The following is a 20,358-nucleotide window of genomic DNA, read 5'->3' as shown; positions in this document are numbered from 1 at the left end:
ATGATTCTGTGGTACCTGGCTGGCTCAGTTGTTGGAGCATGCAAACTCTTGATCTTGGGCTTGAGTTCGAGCCCCACGTTGGGTGTGGCGATTACTTAAAAATACAATGTTAAAAAAAAAAAGATTATGGTCTTGACTATGGTCTGAGTGAGAGACATTAAGGAGGCCCATCCTGTAGTGAAAGAAGCATTTGCCTATAGATTTGTGAGTCCTCATGACAAATGGTCCACCTGGGTCAAGCTTCTTGAAAAATAGCAATAGAAATAAGCCTATATGAGTGGGGAGAGACTGAAACCCAGGGGTGAGACACTCAATCCTGGCCCTTATTCAGATGCCAAGACAAGTTCTAGGGTGGTCTGGGAGGAGGATGATCAACGTGAGGGTCTTTTACTGAAGGAGAAGTAATCACACCAAAAAAAAAAAAAAAAGCTGCCACTCTTTGATCCCCATGTCTCACCATTTTGCTTTTTAGTTGTTTGATGTATTTTAAACCTTAAACTTTTAAAAGACTCCCTGCCCCACCCCATTTTTTAGAATGAACTGCGGGTAAGTTACTGTTGCCCCTACACAAGTACACTGTCTGATACTAAAGCCCTGTGCTTGTCTCCAACACAAAGAACCACCTTAGAAAGCCTCAGAAAGAATCATGCTTAAGTGTAGAAGGCAGAACCCTAGACTAGCGGAACCTTAAGAGCTGGGCTGAGGCGGAACGGAGTCTGAACAGAAAGCAAACTTCCTAGACTTCCCCAGGTTTAAGACTTCCGCCCCGCAGAGAATTTGTCTCCACCCCCACCCAGCACTTCCGCCCAACTCTAGTCCTGCGCAGTCTCCTGGAATTATTTGCCGTCTCTATGGCAACCCGGTAGCTGGAGACTGAAGATGGAGACCGCGCAGTCTACCAAGGGATCGAGATGTCGGTGAGAGCGGCAGCTTTGGCGGCTGGTGTAAGGGGACAAGAAAGGTCAGCGGACTTACACCGCTTTTGACAACTTTGTCGCATTCGCTTTCTTTCAGATCTTTAGATGTACAGCCTGGCACTGAAGGACTAGGGTCCACTTCAGAACCATTTTCTTCGGATGGCCATCCTATAACGGCCCTGGCAGCCGCAACTACAGCAGCTGCGGCCTCCTCCACCGACAAAGCGACTGTGTTATCCGCAAAGACCCCAGCGTGCCACTCTGAGCCGAACCTTCTCATGAACCACTCCTCTGACAGTCTTCTGGGGGATCCCTGCACTGGAGCCAGCTTTACCCACAGCATTGGCCATGGGAAACTTGGCATTGAGCCTATCTATGTTTCCCATATTGCTCAGGATCCCTGTACTACAAAAGACCTTAGCTCTAGTCCTGGCCCTATTCTTGGCTCCAGTTCTGGTTCCTGCCATGGCTCTGGTCAAGACACTGGTCCTGATTCTGGCCCTGGTCCTGCTACTGACGCTGGGCCTAGTCCAGGCTGTGGCCATGACCGTGAGCCCAGCCCCTACAATCTTCCAAGTTTCAGAACCCCCCAAGCAGATCTGGTCCCTAATTATGCCTCCTGGAATCACTACTGCCACTGGGAACCCCGGAAACAACCCTGGAAATTTTTGCAAGTCTCAGAACCTGGTGCCCGAGGGCATTGGAAGACCCCTGAGGTTGAAGGGAAGTGTAAGGTTCCCAATGAAACATTGCCACGGGGCCACAGCCTTCTCTACAACTGGGAGGAGGAGGTATTAAGGTTTTGACCTGCTCCCTTTTCCTGAAGACTGTCCCCAATTTCCTGGGGGAGGCAGTAGTTTATGATGAGGGTGGGTGCCATAAAGGACATCCTGGTCACTCAACTTGGGGCCCACAGAGAGCCACCAACCACCTGGATCAAGTCCCAAGCATGCAGGATGGCTCTGAGAGTTTCTTCTTCCGACATGGACACCAGGGACTGCTGACCCTGCAGCTACAGTCACCCATGTCCTTCAGCACCACTCAGAAAGACTCATACCAGCCCCCACGAAACTGCTATCAGCCAACTCGAGGTGTGAAGCATGAGAGAATGGGCCAGAATGAGCAATCAGAGATAAAAGAGAGGAAGGAATTTCTAGTGGGACTATGGATTGTTTAATGGGTACAAGGGTAAAACCCCATGATTTTCCTTCTTTTCTCACATTTGTTTCTTTGGGCCTGCTTGTTAACCAGACTCTCCCACTCTCTCCACTCCCTGCCCTCCTACAGGAAAGCGTGAAGCCATGCTGGAGATGCTCCTGCGCCACCAGATCTGGTGAGAGGCTGGGCGAAGGGTAAAGGGGAGGCGGGGAAGACAAAAATCAGGGAAGAATGGCTTTGACGCCCCCAGGACTATACAGTAAAGAGGTGCAGGCAGAGCAGGAAGCCACAAGGAAGCAGTTTGAGGTCGAGTCTGTGACACACCATGACTACCGAAAGGAGCTGGTGCAAGCCGGGCCTCCTGCCCCAACCAAGGTGAGAACTTATCCCATCCCACTTGTACGGCTGGGCTCTAATGGGCTGTGGGAGAGCAGCAGAGGTTAAGAGAGGGAGCTTCAAACCAAGAGTTTTTCAGTATCTTTCCCTTCCAGCCTCACAACTACCGTCGGGAGCAACCTGAAACCTTCTGGATACAGAGGGCACCACAGCTACCGGTGTGTGAGGGTGTCAGGAGTCGGGGAAAACAAGGAGGGGGAAGAGGCTGTTCTGTTCTGGCTTGGTGCAGAGCGGGATCTGTCCTCATTCTGGCCTTCCTCCAGGGTGTCAGTAGCATCAAGACTCTGGACACGCCATTCCGGAAGAACTGCAGCTTCTCAACACCAGTGCCTCTGTCTCTGGGGCAGCCTTTGCCCTATGAACCTGAGAATTATTCCCACCAACTGGGAGAAATATCTTCCCTTGTCTGTCAGGGAGGAGGACAGGGAGGTGGAATGGGTGGAACTACTATCTAAGGGTTGAGGGGGGAAGAGGGATATGGACTATGGAATCGATTTCTGTCTGTACTGGAGAGGTAGAAAGGAAGTGAATTCTGTCTGTACTTGGTGAAGAGGCTTCACATAAAGGGTTCTCTCTCATCCTGAGACTGCTAATTCAGTGATTCTGTGAGTAACCATGTTCCTTGGATTTGCCCCTAACCCAGACTCTGACACCATGACATTTTTTGTTGTTTTATATTTGGCCAAAATATTCTGGTTTAGATACAGATATTTACAGAAGGTAGGGAAGAAGGGAACCAGGCCAGAGGGAGGCAGGTATATGTACAAGGCTAAGCTGCAAAGGGCAACGACTTCCTTACAAAGTAGGGTTTTTGTGCACGTTGGTTTCCATCTTACATGACAGTGTCCGTTTCCGGTGTGTAGAGAGATGGTGACTGCTGCCCACCCAGGTACCAGCAGCAGGAGATTGTCTCACTTAGGAAGAAGTAGGGTTTACAGGAGCCCAGCAGGGCCTTTCCGCTCTCCTAGGAGCCAGTAAGTTCGCATCTTTCCTTTTCCCTGGAAGTGGGGGAGTGAAGATAATTCAGATTCTTCTATGTTATTCTTTTTATCTCTGTCTTTTCCCCATAATCCCCATAATTGTTTTCATCCTCCCTTTCCATGACCCCTCCCCCATGGCCTGCCATCACCTTCATCTCCACATCCCCCCGAAGCTCTAGCTGGAAGCATCCTAGCTCATCCAGGGCATCCTTGGTGGTAGAGGAGACATGGATCTTCAGGGCTGGGGTGGGATGGGGTGCCGGGATGGTGGAAAAATGAATCAAAGAAAAGACAATAGAAGAGTTGGCAGTACTGGAGAGAGCTTTACCAAACCACCACCCCTCAGGAGGCTCTCAGTCTTCCCGGGGCACATGCACTAGAACCAAAATATGTCCAAGAATGGGGTGGTCAGGAACTGTGGTCTCTCAGACTGAGAGATTTGGAAGAACTCTGAAAAGAAGAAAAGGGCACCACAAATTGAGGCTGAGGCTGGGGTGGAGGGCTGCTGTTTTACCTTGACCATTAGACTCCATTCGGGAGGCAGTGTTCACCGTGTCTCCAAAGAGACAATAGCGGGGCATCTTCAGGCCAACAACCCCAGCACAGACGGGCCCTGTGAGAAGAAACAGGTTGGGGGAGCCTGGGAAAAGCAGATACGAGGGACGGAGTGAGAGTCAGCCTTACCCGTGTGGACCCCTATGCGTAGCCTCAGCTGGTCATGGGGTCGGTGGCGGATGCGGAAGGAAGAAACTGCATCCAGTAGTGCTAGAGCCATACGAGCAATTTCCGGGGCATGACGTTGACCATTTCGGCCTGGGAGACCAGACACCACCATGTAGGCATCTCCAATCGTTTCTACCTGATTGAGATGGGGTTTAAAAAGTCACCTCTATGTGTATCAGTGGGAATGGGTAAGAGCAGAAAGAGACAAGCTGGACACCACTATGAGCCATCCCAGCAGCCTGGGAGGCCAGAGCATCGACTGGAAAATGAGTGCTGTGGTGCTGAGAATCAGGGGTGGGGTGTGGGCAGAGTTTCAGGGCGTCTTTAAATCCTCCCACAACCACCCCTGTACCTGGTGAACACTCAGTAAGCATTTGCTGAGGGAATGGATACCCTGTCTGCAACAAGATGTGAACAAATAGGCTCTGCTGTCAGGAGGTGGGAAGCAAGGAAACAGGCCTAACCTGAAGAGCACAGAGGCCGGTGAGGTCAGGCAGGCCCAGTGAAATAGGCCTCAGACAGCCTGAACTGTCCAAGGTAAGAAAGCAGACGCTTGGCTGTGTTAATTGTACTGAAGCTATACAAAAGAATGTCCTGTTTTTTGGAACTAGACACTGAACTGTTTAGGGATAAAGGGGCACTATGCCTGCAACTTACTCTCAAATGGTTCAAAAAGTAATTAGGTTGATAGATATATTTTTAAAAAATGAAGCAAATGGGGGTAAAGTATGAATAATTGGTCAATCTGAGTAAAGGGTTTATTGTCACAGTAATAACAGACGTGGTAGAATAAGTCCAAATAAAGGGACAGGAACACATATGTATTGTTGGTGTAATGTTAGACATTTCCACAATAAATCTATTATTCCCATCTTCTACGTAAAATACCTGAGGCTCAAGGAGCTTTACAGTTACTTGTCCAAGGCCACACAGTCACAAAGTCAACACCTAAATCCTGATGATTTTTACTGCCAGGCACAGTAAATAAAGCCCACGCCGTGCCAACTCATGACTTCAACAAAATTTTTTACAAGGCAGCTTGTTCCTCAGCCCCATAAGTCATTCTGTACCTACATCCCATATGATTCGTCCATGTCTAGAGAGAATGGAGGGAAGAGAAAAGACCATAGACAACATTTATACCCCTAGGCAAAAAGTGGCAGATAGGCTCTAGATCCTGTGATGGTTCCAATTAGGGCAGCTTGAGGATTCACAAGAAATTAGACTAGGATGTACAATTAGAGTGCCAGAGCCTTGTCTGTCTACAAAGGGCACCCAGTACTAGGGTGCTGGAGACCCAGGAGGGCAAACTGCCAATGGAGCAGGTAGGTATGTAGGGTTTGGGGAGACTGGGTTTTAAAGGGGTCTCAGTAGGAGGGTAGCCCTGGCTCTCACCTTGTAGACGTCAAAGTTGTCAATTATGGCATCAAAGCAGGTATACAGGTCATTAAGAAGTGTCACCACCTAACAGGATGGGAAAGTAGAGCCCCTGAAACCTGTGCCTAACTTTCTAAGAATTCTTAACCCATAAGCTAGAACAAAATATGGGAACTCCAGAACAAAGGAATCTCCCCTATTGTCAAGGATTCCTATGCCCCAGTGAAGTTCCCCAGATCCCTATCCCACCCCCTACTTCTCACCCATGGCTCTCACCTGCATGGGGGTGCTCTCTGCTGACAAAGCTGTGAAGCCAACAATGTCACTGAAGTAGATGGTAACACTGTCAAAGGCCTCAGCCTGTACAGTCTCTCCCCGTTTTAACTGCTCTGCCACTGAACTAGGAAGCAAGGGTGCAGTATGAGCCAAACTGAGAGAAAGAGGATGAGAGGGGGAGAGAAAAGGGGTATATGGTTGAGCAGAAGAGGAGTTATGAAAGCTAAGCCTGGTAGAAGAGGAGGAAGGTGGCTGGGAAGACATTACAGACTAGCTCAAGTAAAGCATTTAAGTGGTGGGGGTTGGAAGGGGACCCCAGGGATGGGCACTAAGTGTCTCAAGTTGGGATTGTTCTACATACACTTGCTGGTGCAAAGGCATGGTAGAGCAGTGTCCTAAGAAGGGATAGGAATCAGAAGGCAGCAAAGCTCATTTGAAGACAAAATGACAACACACTGTGTAAAGCCAGAAAGGCTCACTGTGTCAAGATATAACAAAGCAGCATTCTAAGAGTTGGGAAGTGAGTTCTCAGGAGATTGATCAGGCAGAACTCAACAGAGTAGAATATCAAAGGAAGGTTGGGGAAGGGTGACAAATTCTCACTGGGGTAGAATTTGGTAGAGCAGAGCCTCAGCCTTGCGTTTCTCCTCCAGATAGGCCTGTGTGCGCTCCTCCACCAGCTTCTCCAGGTTATTGGCATACTGCTCCATGCGCAACAGCAGGTTGTCCAGTATGCTCGTGCCGCCCTCCCTGGGGGGAGGCCAGAATATGGTACCTGCTCCCAGATTCTCAAGACTCCCAGGACTTCCTACCCAACCCACCTTCTTGGACCCACCAGCCCCACACACCTCATCCACCAAGACTGATGAGGCTTCTATCCCTGGGGAGCCCTTGCCCCCTAAGTGCCCTCTCACTTGTTAAAGCGGCGAATGAACCCCTTAATTTGTCCAAAGTCTGGCCGCTCAGCTGGTTCTTGGGCCCAACATCGCTCCATCAGCAAAACCAACTCTTCATTCAGTTGGGTCCTGTCAATGCTCGGCCGGAAATATGGCCGTTGACCATTTCGGACCTTCTGGACAATCTCTGAGGGTGATAAAGGGTTTGGATGAAGAACAGGGTCCCCCAGGTAGAGCAGTCTGTGGGTAGTAGATTGCCTCTCACCTTTGGGGCTGAGGTCCAGGCCCTCCAAGTAGAAAGGACCACTGCGAAGTGCTATCTCCTGTAAGATGATCCCAAAGCTATAGACATCAGCCTTCTGCATGCCTGTGGTTGGCAACGGGTTCCCACCAAGCAGTTCTGGGGCAGTCCACAGCTTCTCTAAAAAGAAGGAACAGGCTGGCCAGGTCCTCAAAAAGAGCCCATAATACTCCCCATGTTCCTGTCATCCCATCTCCCTCTCCCACCCTCCCTAGGTGGAAATGATCAAGGCCAGAGGAGCTATATAAAAGTGAGTTGTGGGGGAAGGCCTCACTGGCATAGAGGGCGTGGCTGTCGTCAGGTTCAGCAGTTGATCGGAAGCTGGCCAGGCCATAGTCTGTGATTTTGAGCACAAAACGACTATCCACCACACAGTTGGAGGACTTGAGACTCCCGTGGGATGCAATAATGCTGTTATGGAGAAAGGCCATGCCCTGCAGGATACAGATCAAGTCATGGGTTTGGATCATATATGGCTTAGGATACCCCCTCTCTATGAGATGGGCATTAGCTAGCTGTCTGAAGATCTTGGGACCATAAAAACCATAAGCTACTTTTGGAAGGCATCCTTTGCAGTTTCTACCCAAAGAAGCAGGCTGAATAGGACAGTTATCCCTTCCTGGTACCATAAACGGTATATTGGCACCTAGGCACCAGGGACAGAAGAAATGTTTAAGGGGAAGGACAAGGGGAGCTATCAGTTATTTACCCTAGAAAGAGGAGTCAGTCTTCTGAGTAGTGAACAGAACTAGGAGGGTGAACTCTAAGACTGATGTGACTGACACCCACGATGGCCTCAAATGTACGGCCACCACTAGGAAAACCTAGGAAGGCTAGAGACTCAGCTATCCAGAGTACCTAGATGTACCAAGACTAACCAGTTGTCAACTGTAACATATAACCATGTGTAGGCAGGCAAGTCAGGATGGAGGAGGAAAGTAAGGGCCAGAGAGAAAGTGGAGAAAATAGTAAATTAGTAAAACCCTGGAAAATGGACAAAAGTCGGAGACAGCTGCCAAGCCAACACAGAAACCAGACACTTCTGGCCCCGTGGGGCCAGACAGGAGAAAACCTTTGTGTATGAGGGACCATCAGGCAGGTCCTAAGAAGGCAGAGTGATGCTTCCCAAAATGAAACCCTAGGAGCCCACCCACGTCAGTTCAGGTGGAACAGAAAAAGGATGCAGTGTTCTATATGCTAACCAAAACAACCGTGTCTAAATATTTAGCTCTGGACATAAACAATTCATAATTCCAGTCTCTGTGAACTCCTCCTTTTTATTCCTTTTGATATCAACAAAACCTTTGGGAGTCACCAAATTTGTGAATACAGAAAGGATTAATCAGGCTTCTGGCTTTGTTCTAAATCACTTTTCCATCAAATTATTGTTCTCTCAAAAGTCATATTTTTCTTATATTTAATGTCACAGCCAACACATCAACTTTACCTAATATTTTATCTCATTTAATGGCAAACTTTCACACACACACAAAAATTCTAAATAACCTCATGAGAATTAAACAGAAAAGCCAAAGCCAGCTTCAGGTGCAGTACAAGTGACCCACTGGGCTAACTCACTGGCTGCAGCACTTGCTCTAAACACCTGTCCGACCCATGCAAGATTCAAATTCATACCTCTCTAAACCCACGGGCCTCTGGGTCACTTGAAGATAGCTAAAACCTAATATATGGGGAGATACTACAGGTTTAGGATAATTTTCCTTGGTTTCTCTTAGTTTTACTAGTAAACGTTCTTTATAAAATTTCAGTTTTTCTGAACAAAAGAGCAGATATGCCAAATATTGGTCAGAGAATACATGATTCTATGTTTGATGACCTCATTCATTTTTTTCCTGCTAAGAAATCTTAACATAAGCTCGTGGAGGTTTAAAAACAAAACAAAAAAAGAGATGATGGCAAGAGATGAGATATTTAGGGCAGGAACACGAAACTTCTTTACAAGTACAGGACTCACTGTGGCCAATACATCTCCCCCAATTAAAAACTCCAGACTCGGGGCGCCTGGGTGGCGCAGTCGGTTAAGCGTCCGATTTCAGCCAGGTCACGATCTCGCGGTCCGTGAGTTCGAGCCCCGCGTCAGGCTCTGGGCTGATGGCTCGGAGCCTGGAGCCTGTTTCCGATTCTGTGTCTCCCTCTCTCTCTGCCCCTCCCCCGTTCATGCTCTGTCTCTCTCTATCCCAAAAATAAATAAACATTGAAAAAAAAAAATTTAAAAAAAAAAAAAAAAAAAAAAAAAAACTCCAGACCCTTTATTTACCCATTATTGTCCAACCAGAGGAATAAGGGGAACTGGAGAAAATGGGACTTTTAGAGGACTAGGAAGGAGAAGCTGAAAGCAAAGATCAAGAAACAAAGGCATTTTAAAGCAGATGAACTCTTAAGAAAGAGTGGGGAAGACTCACCTTAACAAGGTCATTAATGAGCGAATAACGAAACATCCAGTCCAAGTTGATGCTGTCATTTTCCAGAATATCCTGGTAGTGACATGGAACAGATTATGTGACTATCCTAGTAGCACTAGCTAACACAGGCCTTTCTCCCCTGCCCCTAGAATCTCTACCTTTCCCTTACCTGTAAACTCCCACGAGGACAATACTCGGTGACAATGCAAATGTTGGGAGGGTCAATGCAGGCACCAATGAAGCGAGTGAGATGGTTGAACTGAACATCTCTCATCTAACAACAATAACAACAAAAGGTGAGGGGGCGGGGGAGAGAATTCAAAGAGATACAGAAATCTACCACTGCATGAGAGAGCCTTTCTCTTAATTGTACCTGCAACTTAAAATCACTTATAAATGAACCCCTTGACCTCCTAGCCAATTTTACTATTCCCCTCTCTTCTTCCCCCTTTCCTCTTCTCCATCCCTTTTTACCCTGAACCCCGAACCCACACACCATTACATACATGTTTGAGTTCAAACAGAACCTGCCGGGTCAGCTCAATGCGCTTCTTATTCACGTGTTTGATGGCAACAACATTTCCCTGATGGCGGGAGTGAAAGAGGAAAAGGGAAATTAGTTCCTGGGTGCTGGGAAATACTGGAGAACTGTGGACATCCAGGAGCTCAGCTGGACACAGGAAGGAAGGTTATGAGGGGCAGAGATTTGTGGGAAGAGGTGATAGATGGGGATGAGACAGGATGAAATGGTGGGGACCAGAACAAGCGGATGACTGTTCACCTTGAAGTGACCGGTGTTGGCAAAGATCTGGTATTTCCCATGGGCTGTCATGAGCGAGCCGTAACTGGATCCCCGCTGGGGCCAAGGGCAACATGGAGGCGGAAGGATGAAAGGAACATTAGATGATGGTGGCAGTGCAGGGGCTATCATTACAGGCCAATGTGCTGGGAAAGGTCCAGGGTACGAAAGGACAGGAACTCAGAGGGAAGCAGAGGGACAGCTGAGACAAGGGCTTACCAGCGACAGTGTGAGGCGACTGCCTGCACCTTTATGATATCGTTCTGAATTGCCAAATTGCAGTTCTTCCCAGCGAATGCGCCACAACATGCTAGCCAGCTCCTTCTCCAGCATCAGCTTTCTGTAAGGACTGCACATCTCAGTTGACTGGCAAGCCCAATCCTGCCACCCCGTAAGCCAACAGTGGGGTTTCAGCGGCTTCCCCGAAGCTCCCGATGCTACAACTTTTATACCTGAGGCGGGACTCGCTGCAGGACTGAGACAGAAGGATGCATTCTCTACATAGGGGATACATGCCCTCTGCTCACTTGAAAACACAGAGGCTGAAGGTAAAAGTTCTTTCTTAAAATGGTAGCATTCACGGAAAATTCACCTTTGCCCTTATAAAACCCCACTCAAAATCCCTAGTTAGGACACCCAGTCTAGAACCAAAAGTGGGAAAACAACACCTAGGCTAAAAGACAGCTTAACGAGAAAGGCTAGAGAGGTAGGCCTAAGAGGTAGCCATCAAACGAAAGATACCCACTAACCCCCAGAAAGCCTGGGCAGTGGGAGGGAGGGAGCAGGTCGGTGGGAAGGCCAGAACTCACCGGAAAATGAGGAAGCTGGAGACACCAAACATGATGAAGGTGATTCCTGTGCCCAGTGCCACAATCGCCAGAGTTGAAAGCGGAGCTGAAGGAGAGAGGGGACCCTGAGAAAGACTATGGGGAGCTGAGGACGGGGCGGGGGTGGTGCTCAGGGTGTGAGACGCAGACAGATTTCTGGAGGGAAAGAAGTGAGGAAGGGGTATACAGTATACAAGTCAAGGAAAACAGAGCTAAGGGTGGGGAGTTAGGGAGGGGAGGTGAAAGAATGGGAGGGAGGGGAGGAAGAATTACTCCCAACCCCTGCACACACCCACTTTTATCACAGGATGGGTCGTCCAAGTCAAAGGCACAGGGGGGATTGTCCAAGGGGGGGGCCCCCTTCACCCAGGGGATAGGCCGTCCTGTCCACCAAATCTGCTTCTCGGCTCCTGAGTAGTGAGCTGCAGGCTGTGAGGAAGGAGAAAACTGGGCCCACAGGCCTGCTCCCACCAGCCTCTCTCCCAGACCCCAGCTATTTGGCTGCTTTTCTCTCCCAACTTCCCACCTACCCAGCATGCAGCTCCAGCAGAGAAAGTAAGTCCCTGCCTCTACTACCTTTGGTTCTGCCCCACTGAACCTCTGAAAGCTGGATATTCAGGGCCCACATTCTCCTCCCTGCTTCTTCCCCCATCACCTGGAAGTCCCCAGAATCCAGATCTCCCATGGCCCACAGGACAAAATCAGTCTCTCGGTCATTGTTCTTGTCCATAACAACCAGTCCAGTTACACCTAAGATAGAAAAGAGTAGCCCTTACTTTGAGATCTACTCTATGCCCCTCTCCTATGCCCTGATTCCTCTAATTCCTTAGAGTCCCTCCCTGCCCCTGTTCTTAATACACGCCCACCTCTACCACGTTCTCTGACCTCCCCACTAACTTCCTCCTGCCCCTCGTATCTTGTATTTTCTTCTGCCTACTCCACTCCCAGGCCTGAGAGCAGCCCTCTGGTCTCCTCCTGGCCTTCTTCATTACCGTGGTATCTTCGGCCCTGCATCTTCTCCACTATTCGAAGTCCATCTTCACGGGTGCCTCCTTCCTGTATTGTCTCGTTCAGGACTTCAGCATATAGCAGGATCCCATCGTAGAAGCAGCCAGCAATGAGGTTCATCTAGGGGTGGTAACTTCAGCAGTGCTCTCCAAATGAACTGCCAGCCCCCTCCCCAGCCCCCTTTCCCATCTCTGGGGTCTCCCTCTACCTCTTCTCTCTTCTGGTTTGCTTCCTTCCTTCCTGTCATTCCTAAAGTGCCAGCCCTACCTCACTTGACAAAAGGGCAGAAAGAAAAATCCTGTATAAAAGCAGACAGTTCCCATGTATGGCTGGCTCCACGGCCAAGGCTTAATGCTGAGTTAGGGAGAAGAGCCTTTCCTCAAAGCCTGGCCTGACTCTCAGGAAACAGAGATCTACTTACCAGGGAGGGGGCTAGCTCCACACCAAAATCTTCCCGGGCTCTTATCAGCAGACGATTCTGGAATTCCTGATACTCAGGATTTGGGGGTTCTCGGTATGTGATCACCAATACTGTCTGTACCAACAGCACATGGGGGAGAGTGAAAAGGATTCAAGATAGGCATTGGGGAAGAGAGGAAGCAGGATAGGGAAACTTGGTGAAATACACATGATATGAAATATACACGGGTGAGTCTGAAGGCTGAGAGGATACTAAACTCTGTGTTGTGTGTGCCCCTGTGTGTGTGATATATGTATGGAATATGTTTAATACATCTGGGAAGAAGTGAGTGGCACTCCTCCATGAAAGGTGCATGGTTCTGGGAAGGTGGCAACTAGGAAATAGATGAAATCAACTCCATCCCCAAGCGTCTCCACCAGCCAAGCCTCCCTGCCAGGCTGCCACAGCACTCACAGCTGTTCGCTCTGTCCCTTCCTATTCACTATCAAGGACAACACTGATAAAACAGCTCCTCTCTGAGGTCTTAATCACTGTTAATGTTATCAGTTAAATGTTTATATTTTCAAAAAAAAAGTGTTTATATTTTCATTTGGGCCACTTGGAACGGTGCCTCCATTCTAGTAAATAAAAGAGATTTCAGGTTCTATGACAACTGGGGGAAATACTTGGAGACAATGATTCCATCTGTGAAAAGTTGTGGACCCATTCATTTAACGTGTGGAACACCTACCATCAGCAACACTGTCCTGCATAGTGGCATGGTCCTATATGTCACTAAGTAGTAGACATGTGTCACAGAGAAAACATGTAGTCATATGCCCACACACATTTCACAGACGAGCAAATGACATATGTGATCTCAGCCACACCCACATCTCACTGGCCTTAAGTTAGCACATCTCTGTCTCTCACTGGGGTGCCCATGTGACTCCCACCGACCTTACACATTCTCCCTTCCTTAGCTGATGGACACACTGGCCTCTGCCTACACCTCAGGCCTACCCAATCACTGAGACTGGCCTTTGTCTTAGATGGGAAATTGGCATCGCAACCTCAGGGAAAGACTTCAGATCAATGTATTTTATGAAATGTGACTTTGTGAACATAACATCTACGGACTTCTACCAGTTCTGTTAATTCCTATCATTGAAAGTACATGTGGACATAGAGATACTAGATAAATCACATATGATTTATTACATATAAATTCATTCTAGGTAGGAAATAATAAATTCAGTTTCTAATATGTATTCATTACATTAGACTAGAGTTTGCTTCATAATGTAATTATTCTTACTGGGGCATTTGGATCCTTGATCACATACTTGTATACTCTCCCACCCTCGGGCAAAATTTAAAAGAAGGGGGCTGAGGTGGAGTTGGGAGGGTTTGTTCAGTAACACCTGTTTCAAGAATAAAAGAAAAATAGAAGGGTAGGATATTGTTGACAAACGATGTAAAAAAAAATCAGGAAAAGAGCCCCAAAAGATCATGCTTAACACAAATTATATTTCAATACAAAGGCTGATAACAGGTTTTTAACACTTTTTAAACACATCATAATTCTCTAGGTTTATCTGTTTGCTAGACTGGCAGTTCTCAAACTTTTTGATCTCATGACCTCTTTATACCACTAAAAATTACTGAGGACCACAAAGAGCTTTTGATTGTTTGGATTACATCTATCAATATTTATGTTTTAGAAATTAAAACTGACAAACTTTTAAAACACAAGAATATTCAACTACCCCTTCGACAGCTGCCAGAGTGATAACAGCAGCACGTGTCATGTAGCCTCTGGAAAACTCCACTGTGCAATCGTGGAGGAGTAAGAGTGAGGACGCAAATAAACATCTTAGTATTATTTCTTAAATAGTTTTGACCTCATGGTCCTTCTAAGAGGATTTCAGTGACCCCCAGGGTTCCAAGACCACATTTTGAAAACTGCTATGCTAGACTGTTTTGCTGTGGTTACTAGCTACTAAAAAAAAGAGCAAGAAAGAAGAAGAATGTCCAAAGAATTCCTATGCTTGCTCAGGGGCTAGAGAGAAGCAGGTAAAGGGAGGTAGATAATGGTGTCCCTTTTTTCAGCGGACTCCAGGTGAGAAAAAAAAAAACAAGCAAAGGCTGCCAAAAACAAGTTTAGCTGTGAGTGAAGCCAGATGTACACCTAGGCACTGGCGTGTGCCTTGAGGCCTACGTTTGAGGCCCCCTCGGCCACATCAGGAGGCGCTGTCAGCAGTGGCTTAAACAGACAAAAAATTGTCTCCAGAAGAGATTCTGTCTTACGCGGCCCTCGGTCCAGCCCTGACTTCCATTCTAGCTGCTGGTGTCCCCTCTGTAATGCAATCTCATGCTGGTCACCTAGGTTGAGACTTCTGTCTAGGTTTGACCCTGTAGTCCTCAAATGCACAGCCTGGGACCATAGAGCCTGGTCATTTGCTTATTTAGCTCCATTGTGTCTACGTATTCTCTGTCCTGGCTGATCATCTTGGTTTATAGTACCTGCCGGCTCTACTCCTCTGCAGACAAATTCTTAGTCGTGTCCCCGCTTCTCCCCAACACACCCGGTAATTCACTTCAACAAGTATGTGCTAGGCATATGGAATACAAAGATGAGCATGATCCTTGCCCGCCAGTAGCTATAGCTCAATGGGCGAGAAAAATCATATCAATATACTTAATTTCTGAGCCTCTCCCCCAGTAGACCAGGTATCTCTGGTTAAGGGCTCTCTGCTCTTTCATCCTTGACTGGAGCTGACTGCCCACTTCCCTCACCCCTTGCCCTGCTTCAGCACTAGAACAACATGAGTAGTTTTTTCTAGAAAACACTTCATTACTCCCTTACCCTCATCCCACCCCAAAGCCTTGATTTCCCCCTCAGCATATTCTTGACTGCCTATTTCCCCTTCTTTTGTGTCATAGCAAAATCCCTCTTTGTTTTTCTGAATAATGCCTGCAGTAAGTGGGAGAACTGAGAATTAATTTACCTAATTGTTAGCTGACTAGATCTCATTTCCCCCTAAGCTAAGTGCTAGGGCCCCTTGACTGGTAGGAATTCTCAGACAAGAAAGAGAGATATTCCTTCCACAAAAAAGAATACAGCCCATAAAGCTATGGAGTCCTCCCACCCAGGAGAGCCACAGAGATCTTCCTTGACCACACTAGCTAGAGTACAATTCCCTTGCCATTCCCTTCTCATGAGAAGCACTTTTTTTTTTCCTGGTTTTATTTTTTACGGGGTTTTTAGTAACACGGGTTTTTAGTAACACGCACCGCAAGTTGTCCTATGTTTGTATTTATTTGCTTATTTAATGTCTGTCTCTCCTACTAAATGTAAGCTCCAGGCAGGGGCTACATCTGTTATGTTCTCCACTGCATACCAGTACCTCGCACAGTGATTGGGACATAATAGGTGCTCAACAGACACTAATAGAATAAGCCAATATTCAAATGACTCAAACATTGACTGATAATGTGGTTAAGCTCTATAGGAGATGGAGTTAAGCACAAGAATAGGAAATTCAGTCCAACCTGGGGATTCAAGGATTGTTTCCTCAAAGGAAAAATAACTGATCTGAGCCTTAAAGAACACACACACATTATCCAGACAGACAAAGGTGAGAAGGTTGTTTTAGGCAAAAGTGACAGCATAAACAAAACCTGTCCTGCCACTGCCCAGGTTCAAGTGTGACAGTCACAGACTCATACCAGACATGTCATTCACAGATACCACTAAATATATAATTACAGTCACACAAAAGTTTACTCATTAGAGAAGATGACCACCCAAGTCCAGCCCTTGTAAAGATCTACTGAATTTTAGATTCAGAGAATCCCAGGGTTGAAAAGACTTTAAAGTTACCCTACATGCCACTTAAAATCCTTTTTCAGAAAAAGGAGAGATAGTGAAAAAATTGGTGGAAGAGTCAGGCAACAATTCATGGGTGTGATTTGCAGGGGCAGAGATTTAGCATGAGGGAAGAAAGAACATTCCAGAAAAATAGAGCAAAGAGCACAACGGCAAGGGGGCAGGGAGGCCCAGGGGTTGGGGAACTGAGAGAGGTCTGGTTGGCTGGAGTACTGGGCATGAGGGGCACTAGGAGGCAAGACTGAAAACCTGGGCTGAACACAGACTGTAGAAGGTCTGAAATGTCATGATAAGGAGTCAGGACTTTATTCTGTAGGAATTTAGTCATTGAAAGTTTTGAGCAGAGGAGTGAAATGAACAGTCATGTCAATTTCCCCTGCAAGTTGTTTCCTAAATTCATTTCTTTCCATTCCTACTACTGCCACTGTCCTTGAAGCCTATATCACCTCACTCCATTTGACCCGAATACAGGTGGTCTCACTGCCTCTAACCTCCTCCTCTTCTTATCCAACCAGAATTCTGTCTTTATATTTCTCTTCACAAAAAAATATCAAGGACCCCACATCCAAGTCCAAGCGCCTTAATTTTAGCTTCAGAGCTCTCCTTAATCTGATTATATCTTTGCAACATTATTTCCTACATCTGCTTCAAGCCAACCCTTCTTTCTTGTCAGGTCAGTATCTTCTTGGTTTCCCAAACATGCCCATTTCTATCTTTTATCTCTTTGCTCAGACTGCCTAGATCCTCTCTCCTGCTGAGAGTAGGACTATGGCATCTATCTTTCAAGTCACAAAAGATTCTCATCTTTATAAAAAAGCTTCCCTAAACCCAGCTCACTTTGACTCTCCCTCATCTGAACCCCAAGTTGTTAGTGTCTGTTCCAGGACACATAATCATATTCTTTCTCGTATTTGTATCTAACTGTACCTCAATCATACCTCGCCTATCCAGAAAGGATGGAAGTCCTCCCAGGGCCCAGGACCAGGTCTTTTCCTGCACTTTTCCCCCTCACAGTAAAGTCTACTAGTGGGACTTAAGAGAATGTTCCAGGATCTTGGGAGGTAGCCTTAGTAATGAGAAAAGAGTCACAAAAGTGGGGAAGTAAGGAAGAATGATAGGAGACTCAAAAAGCCTCTGTTAATTTCACTCTTGTAGCTCATAATTCCTGCCCTGTTTCTGGGGTTTCTGTGGGTCTTATGACAGAGAATCTCCAAAGAAGTTTCCTTTCCCCCTCCTCCACTTTTGGCGCAAATGATACCTGAAAGGCCTCTCTGAGGGCCTGGGCCTGTTCCCGGGTGCGATTGTCCTGCCAGGGCCGGCCTGTAGAGCGTGTGGGGCCTGCACGAAGACTCTCCCCAAAGACGTCCAGGTAAAAGAAGACATAATCCCCATTGGTCAGGTTCTCCCTCTGGGCCTGGAGCAGGATCTCATGCAGCATCTCCAGAGGGCCACAGATATACACAACTGGGAACGAGTATAAAACAGAGGAGCATTCTGAGAAAGTCCCCAGTCCCCAGGCAGCCCCCTCTCTGAACCATCTGCATTTCCATCTTCAGCAAGGAAGAAAGTGCCCTAACCTATCAACCACCCAACATATGCTCCCCATCCCTCCCCCTTGGAGTCTATGTCATAAGTACCTTGGGGCTTTATGGACCATCTGGCAGAGGTCAGAGTCTGACTCCAGACCCCAGAGGAAGGGAGCTATCAGCCTTTAAGCCCCTCCTCTTCCCAGAGCTCTGACTGCTGCGCCCCACCCAGCCCTCCTCACTGCCCCATTCGGCCCTGCCTCTCCCTAGGCTCAAAGGCACTGACTGCTCAAAATTACTGTCAGTGGCAGTTTTACTCTGTCTTTCCCCAACAAATGCGCTGAATCCAAAAGCCCATTTATGGAGTCCTTACTATTTTTCTGCCCTGTCTTGGTGCCCCGTCTGAGAAGTCTCTGCTCACAGATGACACTCATTCTGGAGTGGCCATCAACCACATCCAGTACTCTAGGGCACTCGTATTGCTCCCAAAAGTCAGTTTCCCCCCAATCCCACCTTCTTCTCTGACACAGGCTCCACCTCTCATGCTATCTTATTCCTTGTTTATATCTGCCTATGCTGTCCACAAGCTCCCCTAATACAATGGCTTAGCCTTCTCACAGGTGCTCTCTCCACATGTGCTTCTTGACCCCAACCACCACATACATCTCAGTGCCCACCTCCATCCACAGTTTCCCAGTGCTGAGCTGCAGGGATACAGCGACCCTCCTCCCCTGACCCTAAGATAGCCTGGGCCACACTCACTGCGCCCGTTGGCCCGGATGAAGTGGGTGGCCTGCTCAGGGCCCCCTGGCTCACGGGCATACACCTGGTGCTGCACACTGAGGTTGCTGCCCTGCAGGGCCTCAAAGACGCCCTCGATGGTGAAGTAGTGAGGCCGGTCATCTGTGCGAGCATCCAGATACAGCAAGGCAGCACGGGCAGTCCAATTGAAGTGCCCGTGTAATGTCACTACAAACTCACCCAGCTTGGGAGCAGAGGGGCCAGTGCGCACCAGAGTACGATAATGCTCATTCTTAGCTGCAAAACCAGAGGCCACAGCACCCGCAGTCAGCAGGGGAAGGCGCCAATGTGAGGCAAAGCGGGCCACAGAGGCAGCGGGGTACACGCAACCGGGACCCAACAGAAGATCGGGGTCGTGGTACAGCTTGAGGTCCACAGCGCGCAGCGGTGCCAGGTACTCAGAGCAGGCGCCATCTAGTTCCGAGCTGACAAACCTCAGGTCCACAGGCAGTGCCCGGCCCAGCGCCTCCACAGCTAGTGCCACAGCAGGACCCACCCGTGGCCAGGCCCAGGCATAGCTCAGGTTGTGTTCTGGCAGCACCACCGCCAGAGTCAGGTTCCGCGCCCCCGGAGGACGCACCCCACCTGCCAGGGCTGCCACCAACAGCAGGAGTGATGGCAGTGCCATAGGGAGAAAGCAGCGGCCCCACCACCCCCAGAACCTGGTGCCACTCTGGCCTACGGAGGAGGCACAAGCACCACCCAGCCTGGAACCTGGGGAAGATGGCCAGGGAGAGAAGTGAGGAGAAGCTAGGCAGGCTGCGACACAGAAAGTGGTGGGGACGGGTGAAGAGGAGATGGGAGGAAGCCCCGGGGGTTGGGTAAGGAGTGGGTCCACCGGTCTCGGGCAAGGACTGAGGGCTGAGTAGGGTGGCAGGAGAAGGTAGGGACCAAGGGGGCCTGTGACTGGGATGGGGACAGTGAGAGGCGAAGGAGCCTGATGAATCTTGAGCTTTAGCTGAGAAGGAAAAGGGGATCCGAGACTGGGATGGGGTGGGGGTGGGGGGGAGGCTGGTACAAAGGAAAGGCCTGAGGGGACCTCACAGCTGAAGGGGCTAGGAGGGCTGAGAGCTGCGAAAAGGAGGACCAAGGGGGTAAGGTGGGAGGGGGCCCGCGCCGCGGAAGGACCGGGACCATGGGCGGGCGGGGAGCGAAGCGAGGCCTGGGCTGGAGCAGAGGGAAAGGCAGGGGTAAATCTCCCAGTGAAGGCTTCTCCTGAAGCTCCTGCTTGGACTAACGGGCCCAGGGCGCTGGTCCCATCCGGAGCTGCGGCGGCCCCGCCCGTGTCCCAGCTCCTCTCTGCTCCGCTCCTCCTGGGCCCGGGCGGCCGGCGCTGCCGGGCGCTTCCTCCCGCCCCCCGCCTGGGCCCCCGGGCGCGCCGCTTGTCCAGGTCAGGTCGCCGCGGCCCGGCCCGTCTCTGCTCGCTGCGCCGGCGGCGGCGGCCGAGTGTGACTCCCCGGGCAGGCCGCCCGCCCCCGCCCCCGCCCCCGCCCCCGCCCCGCGCCTTCCCCGCCCCCTCCCCCGCGGCCCCTCCTCCTCCCCCTCAGGCCCCACCCTCTGGCGCCTGCTGTCTCCCCCCACCCCCTACCCTGGCGCCCAGGGACATCCCGGGTCTCAAACCCACCCAGTGACAACTCGGGGGCTCCGCGCCAGGGGCT

The 20,358-nt window shown here is 49.2% G+C and overlaps 2 protein-coding genes across 8 annotated transcripts; one reads left to right on the top strand and one right to left on the bottom strand.

Moving 5' to 3' along the window:
* The first annotated feature begins 51 nt into the window (after window positions 1–51).
* Window positions 52–3,055, top strand: SPAG8 (sperm associated antigen 8). 4 transcript variants are annotated; one of them, XM_086683479.1, is made up of 7 exons: window positions 52–917; window positions 1,015–1,708; window positions 1,834–2,008; window positions 2,205–2,250; window positions 2,336–2,450; window positions 2,567–2,629; window positions 2,735–3,055. In XM_086683479.1, the coding sequence occupies exons 1-7, from the start codon at window positions 880–882 to the stop codon at window positions 2,924–2,926; spliced, it is 1,323 nt and encodes a 440-aa protein (XP_086539605.1). In that variant the 5' UTR covers window positions 52–879; the 3' UTR covers window positions 2,927–3,055. The 4 variants fall into 4 exon arrangements, with proteins under 4 accessions (XP_086539605.1, XP_086539607.1, XP_086539606.1 ...); XM_086683481.1 differs by having other exon boundaries at window positions 2,551–2,629; window positions 2,735–2,870; XM_086683480.1 differs by having other exon boundaries at window positions 52–913; window positions 2,567–3,055.
* Window positions 3,056–3,128: 73 nt separating this feature from the next.
* Window positions 3,129–20,149, bottom strand: NPR2 (natriuretic peptide receptor 2). 4 transcript variants are annotated; one of them, XM_086683469.1, is made up of 22 exons: window positions 18,662–20,149; window positions 17,632–17,837; window positions 12,503–12,616; window positions 12,066–12,201; window positions 11,729–11,823; window positions 11,370–11,502; window positions 11,056–11,140; window positions 10,466–10,595; window positions 10,229–10,303; window positions 9,954–10,031; window positions 9,617–9,721; window positions 9,448–9,519; window positions 7,299–7,458; window positions 6,989–7,144; window positions 6,742–6,910; window positions 6,431–6,577; window positions 5,828–5,951; window positions 5,570–5,638; window positions 4,136–4,310; window positions 3,966–4,064; window positions 3,601–3,692; window positions 3,129–3,469 (listed from the first exon to the last, which is right to left on the bottom strand). In XM_086683469.1, the coding sequence occupies exons 1-22, from the start codon at window positions 19,326–19,328 to the stop codon at window positions 3,404–3,406; spliced, it is 3,153 nt and encodes a 1,050-aa protein (XP_086539595.1). In that variant the 5' UTR covers window positions 19,329–20,149; the 3' UTR covers window positions 3,129–3,403. The 4 variants fall into 4 exon arrangements, with proteins under 4 accessions (XP_086539595.1, XP_025778719.1, XP_086539596.1 ...); XM_025922934.2 differs by having other exon boundaries at window positions 10,466–10,586; XM_086683470.1 differs by lacking the exon at window positions 10,229–10,303.
* Between the last annotated feature and the right edge of the window lie 209 nt (window positions 20,150–20,358).

The sequence above is a fragment of the Puma concolor genome, chromosome D4 (assembly GCF_028749965.1).
Source record: "Puma concolor isolate L17-30 chromosome D4, mPumCon1.1.hap2, whole genome shotgun sequence".
NCBI classification, from domain to species: Eukaryota; Metazoa; Chordata; class Mammalia; order Carnivora; family Felidae; genus Puma; species Puma concolor.
Note: the sequence above shows the minus strand (reverse complement) of the source record. Positions and strands in the feature narration are given on the sequence as shown.

Excerpts from the sequence above, each read along its gene's own strand:
- NPR2 (XM_086683469.1), bottom strand. The coding sequence starts at position 19,328 with ATGGCACTGCCATCACTCCTGCTGTTGGTGGCAGCCCTGGCAGGTGGG. Across the intron at positions 12,617-17,631 it reads CCCTCAGAGAGGCCTTTCAG|ACAGTATTGGTGATCACATA; the intron begins GTATCATTTGCG and ends CTGTTGGTACAG. Across the intron at positions 3,693-3,965 it reads AATGGAGTCTAATGGTCAAG|CCCTGAAGATCCATGTCTCC; the intron begins GTAAAACAGCAG and ends ATCCCACCCCAG.
- SPAG8 (XM_086683478.1), top strand. The coding sequence starts at position 880 with ATGGAGACCGCGCAGTCTACCAAGGGATCGAGATGTCG. Across the intron at positions 1,709-1,833 it reads TCTACAACTGGGAGGAGGAG|AGAGCCACCAACCACCTGGA; the intron begins GTATTAAGGTTT and ends TGGGGCCCACAG. Across the intron at positions 2,251-2,335 it reads CTCCTGCGCCACCAGATCTG|TAAAGAGGTGCAGGCAGAGC; the intron begins GTGAGAGGCTGG and ends AGGACTATACAG.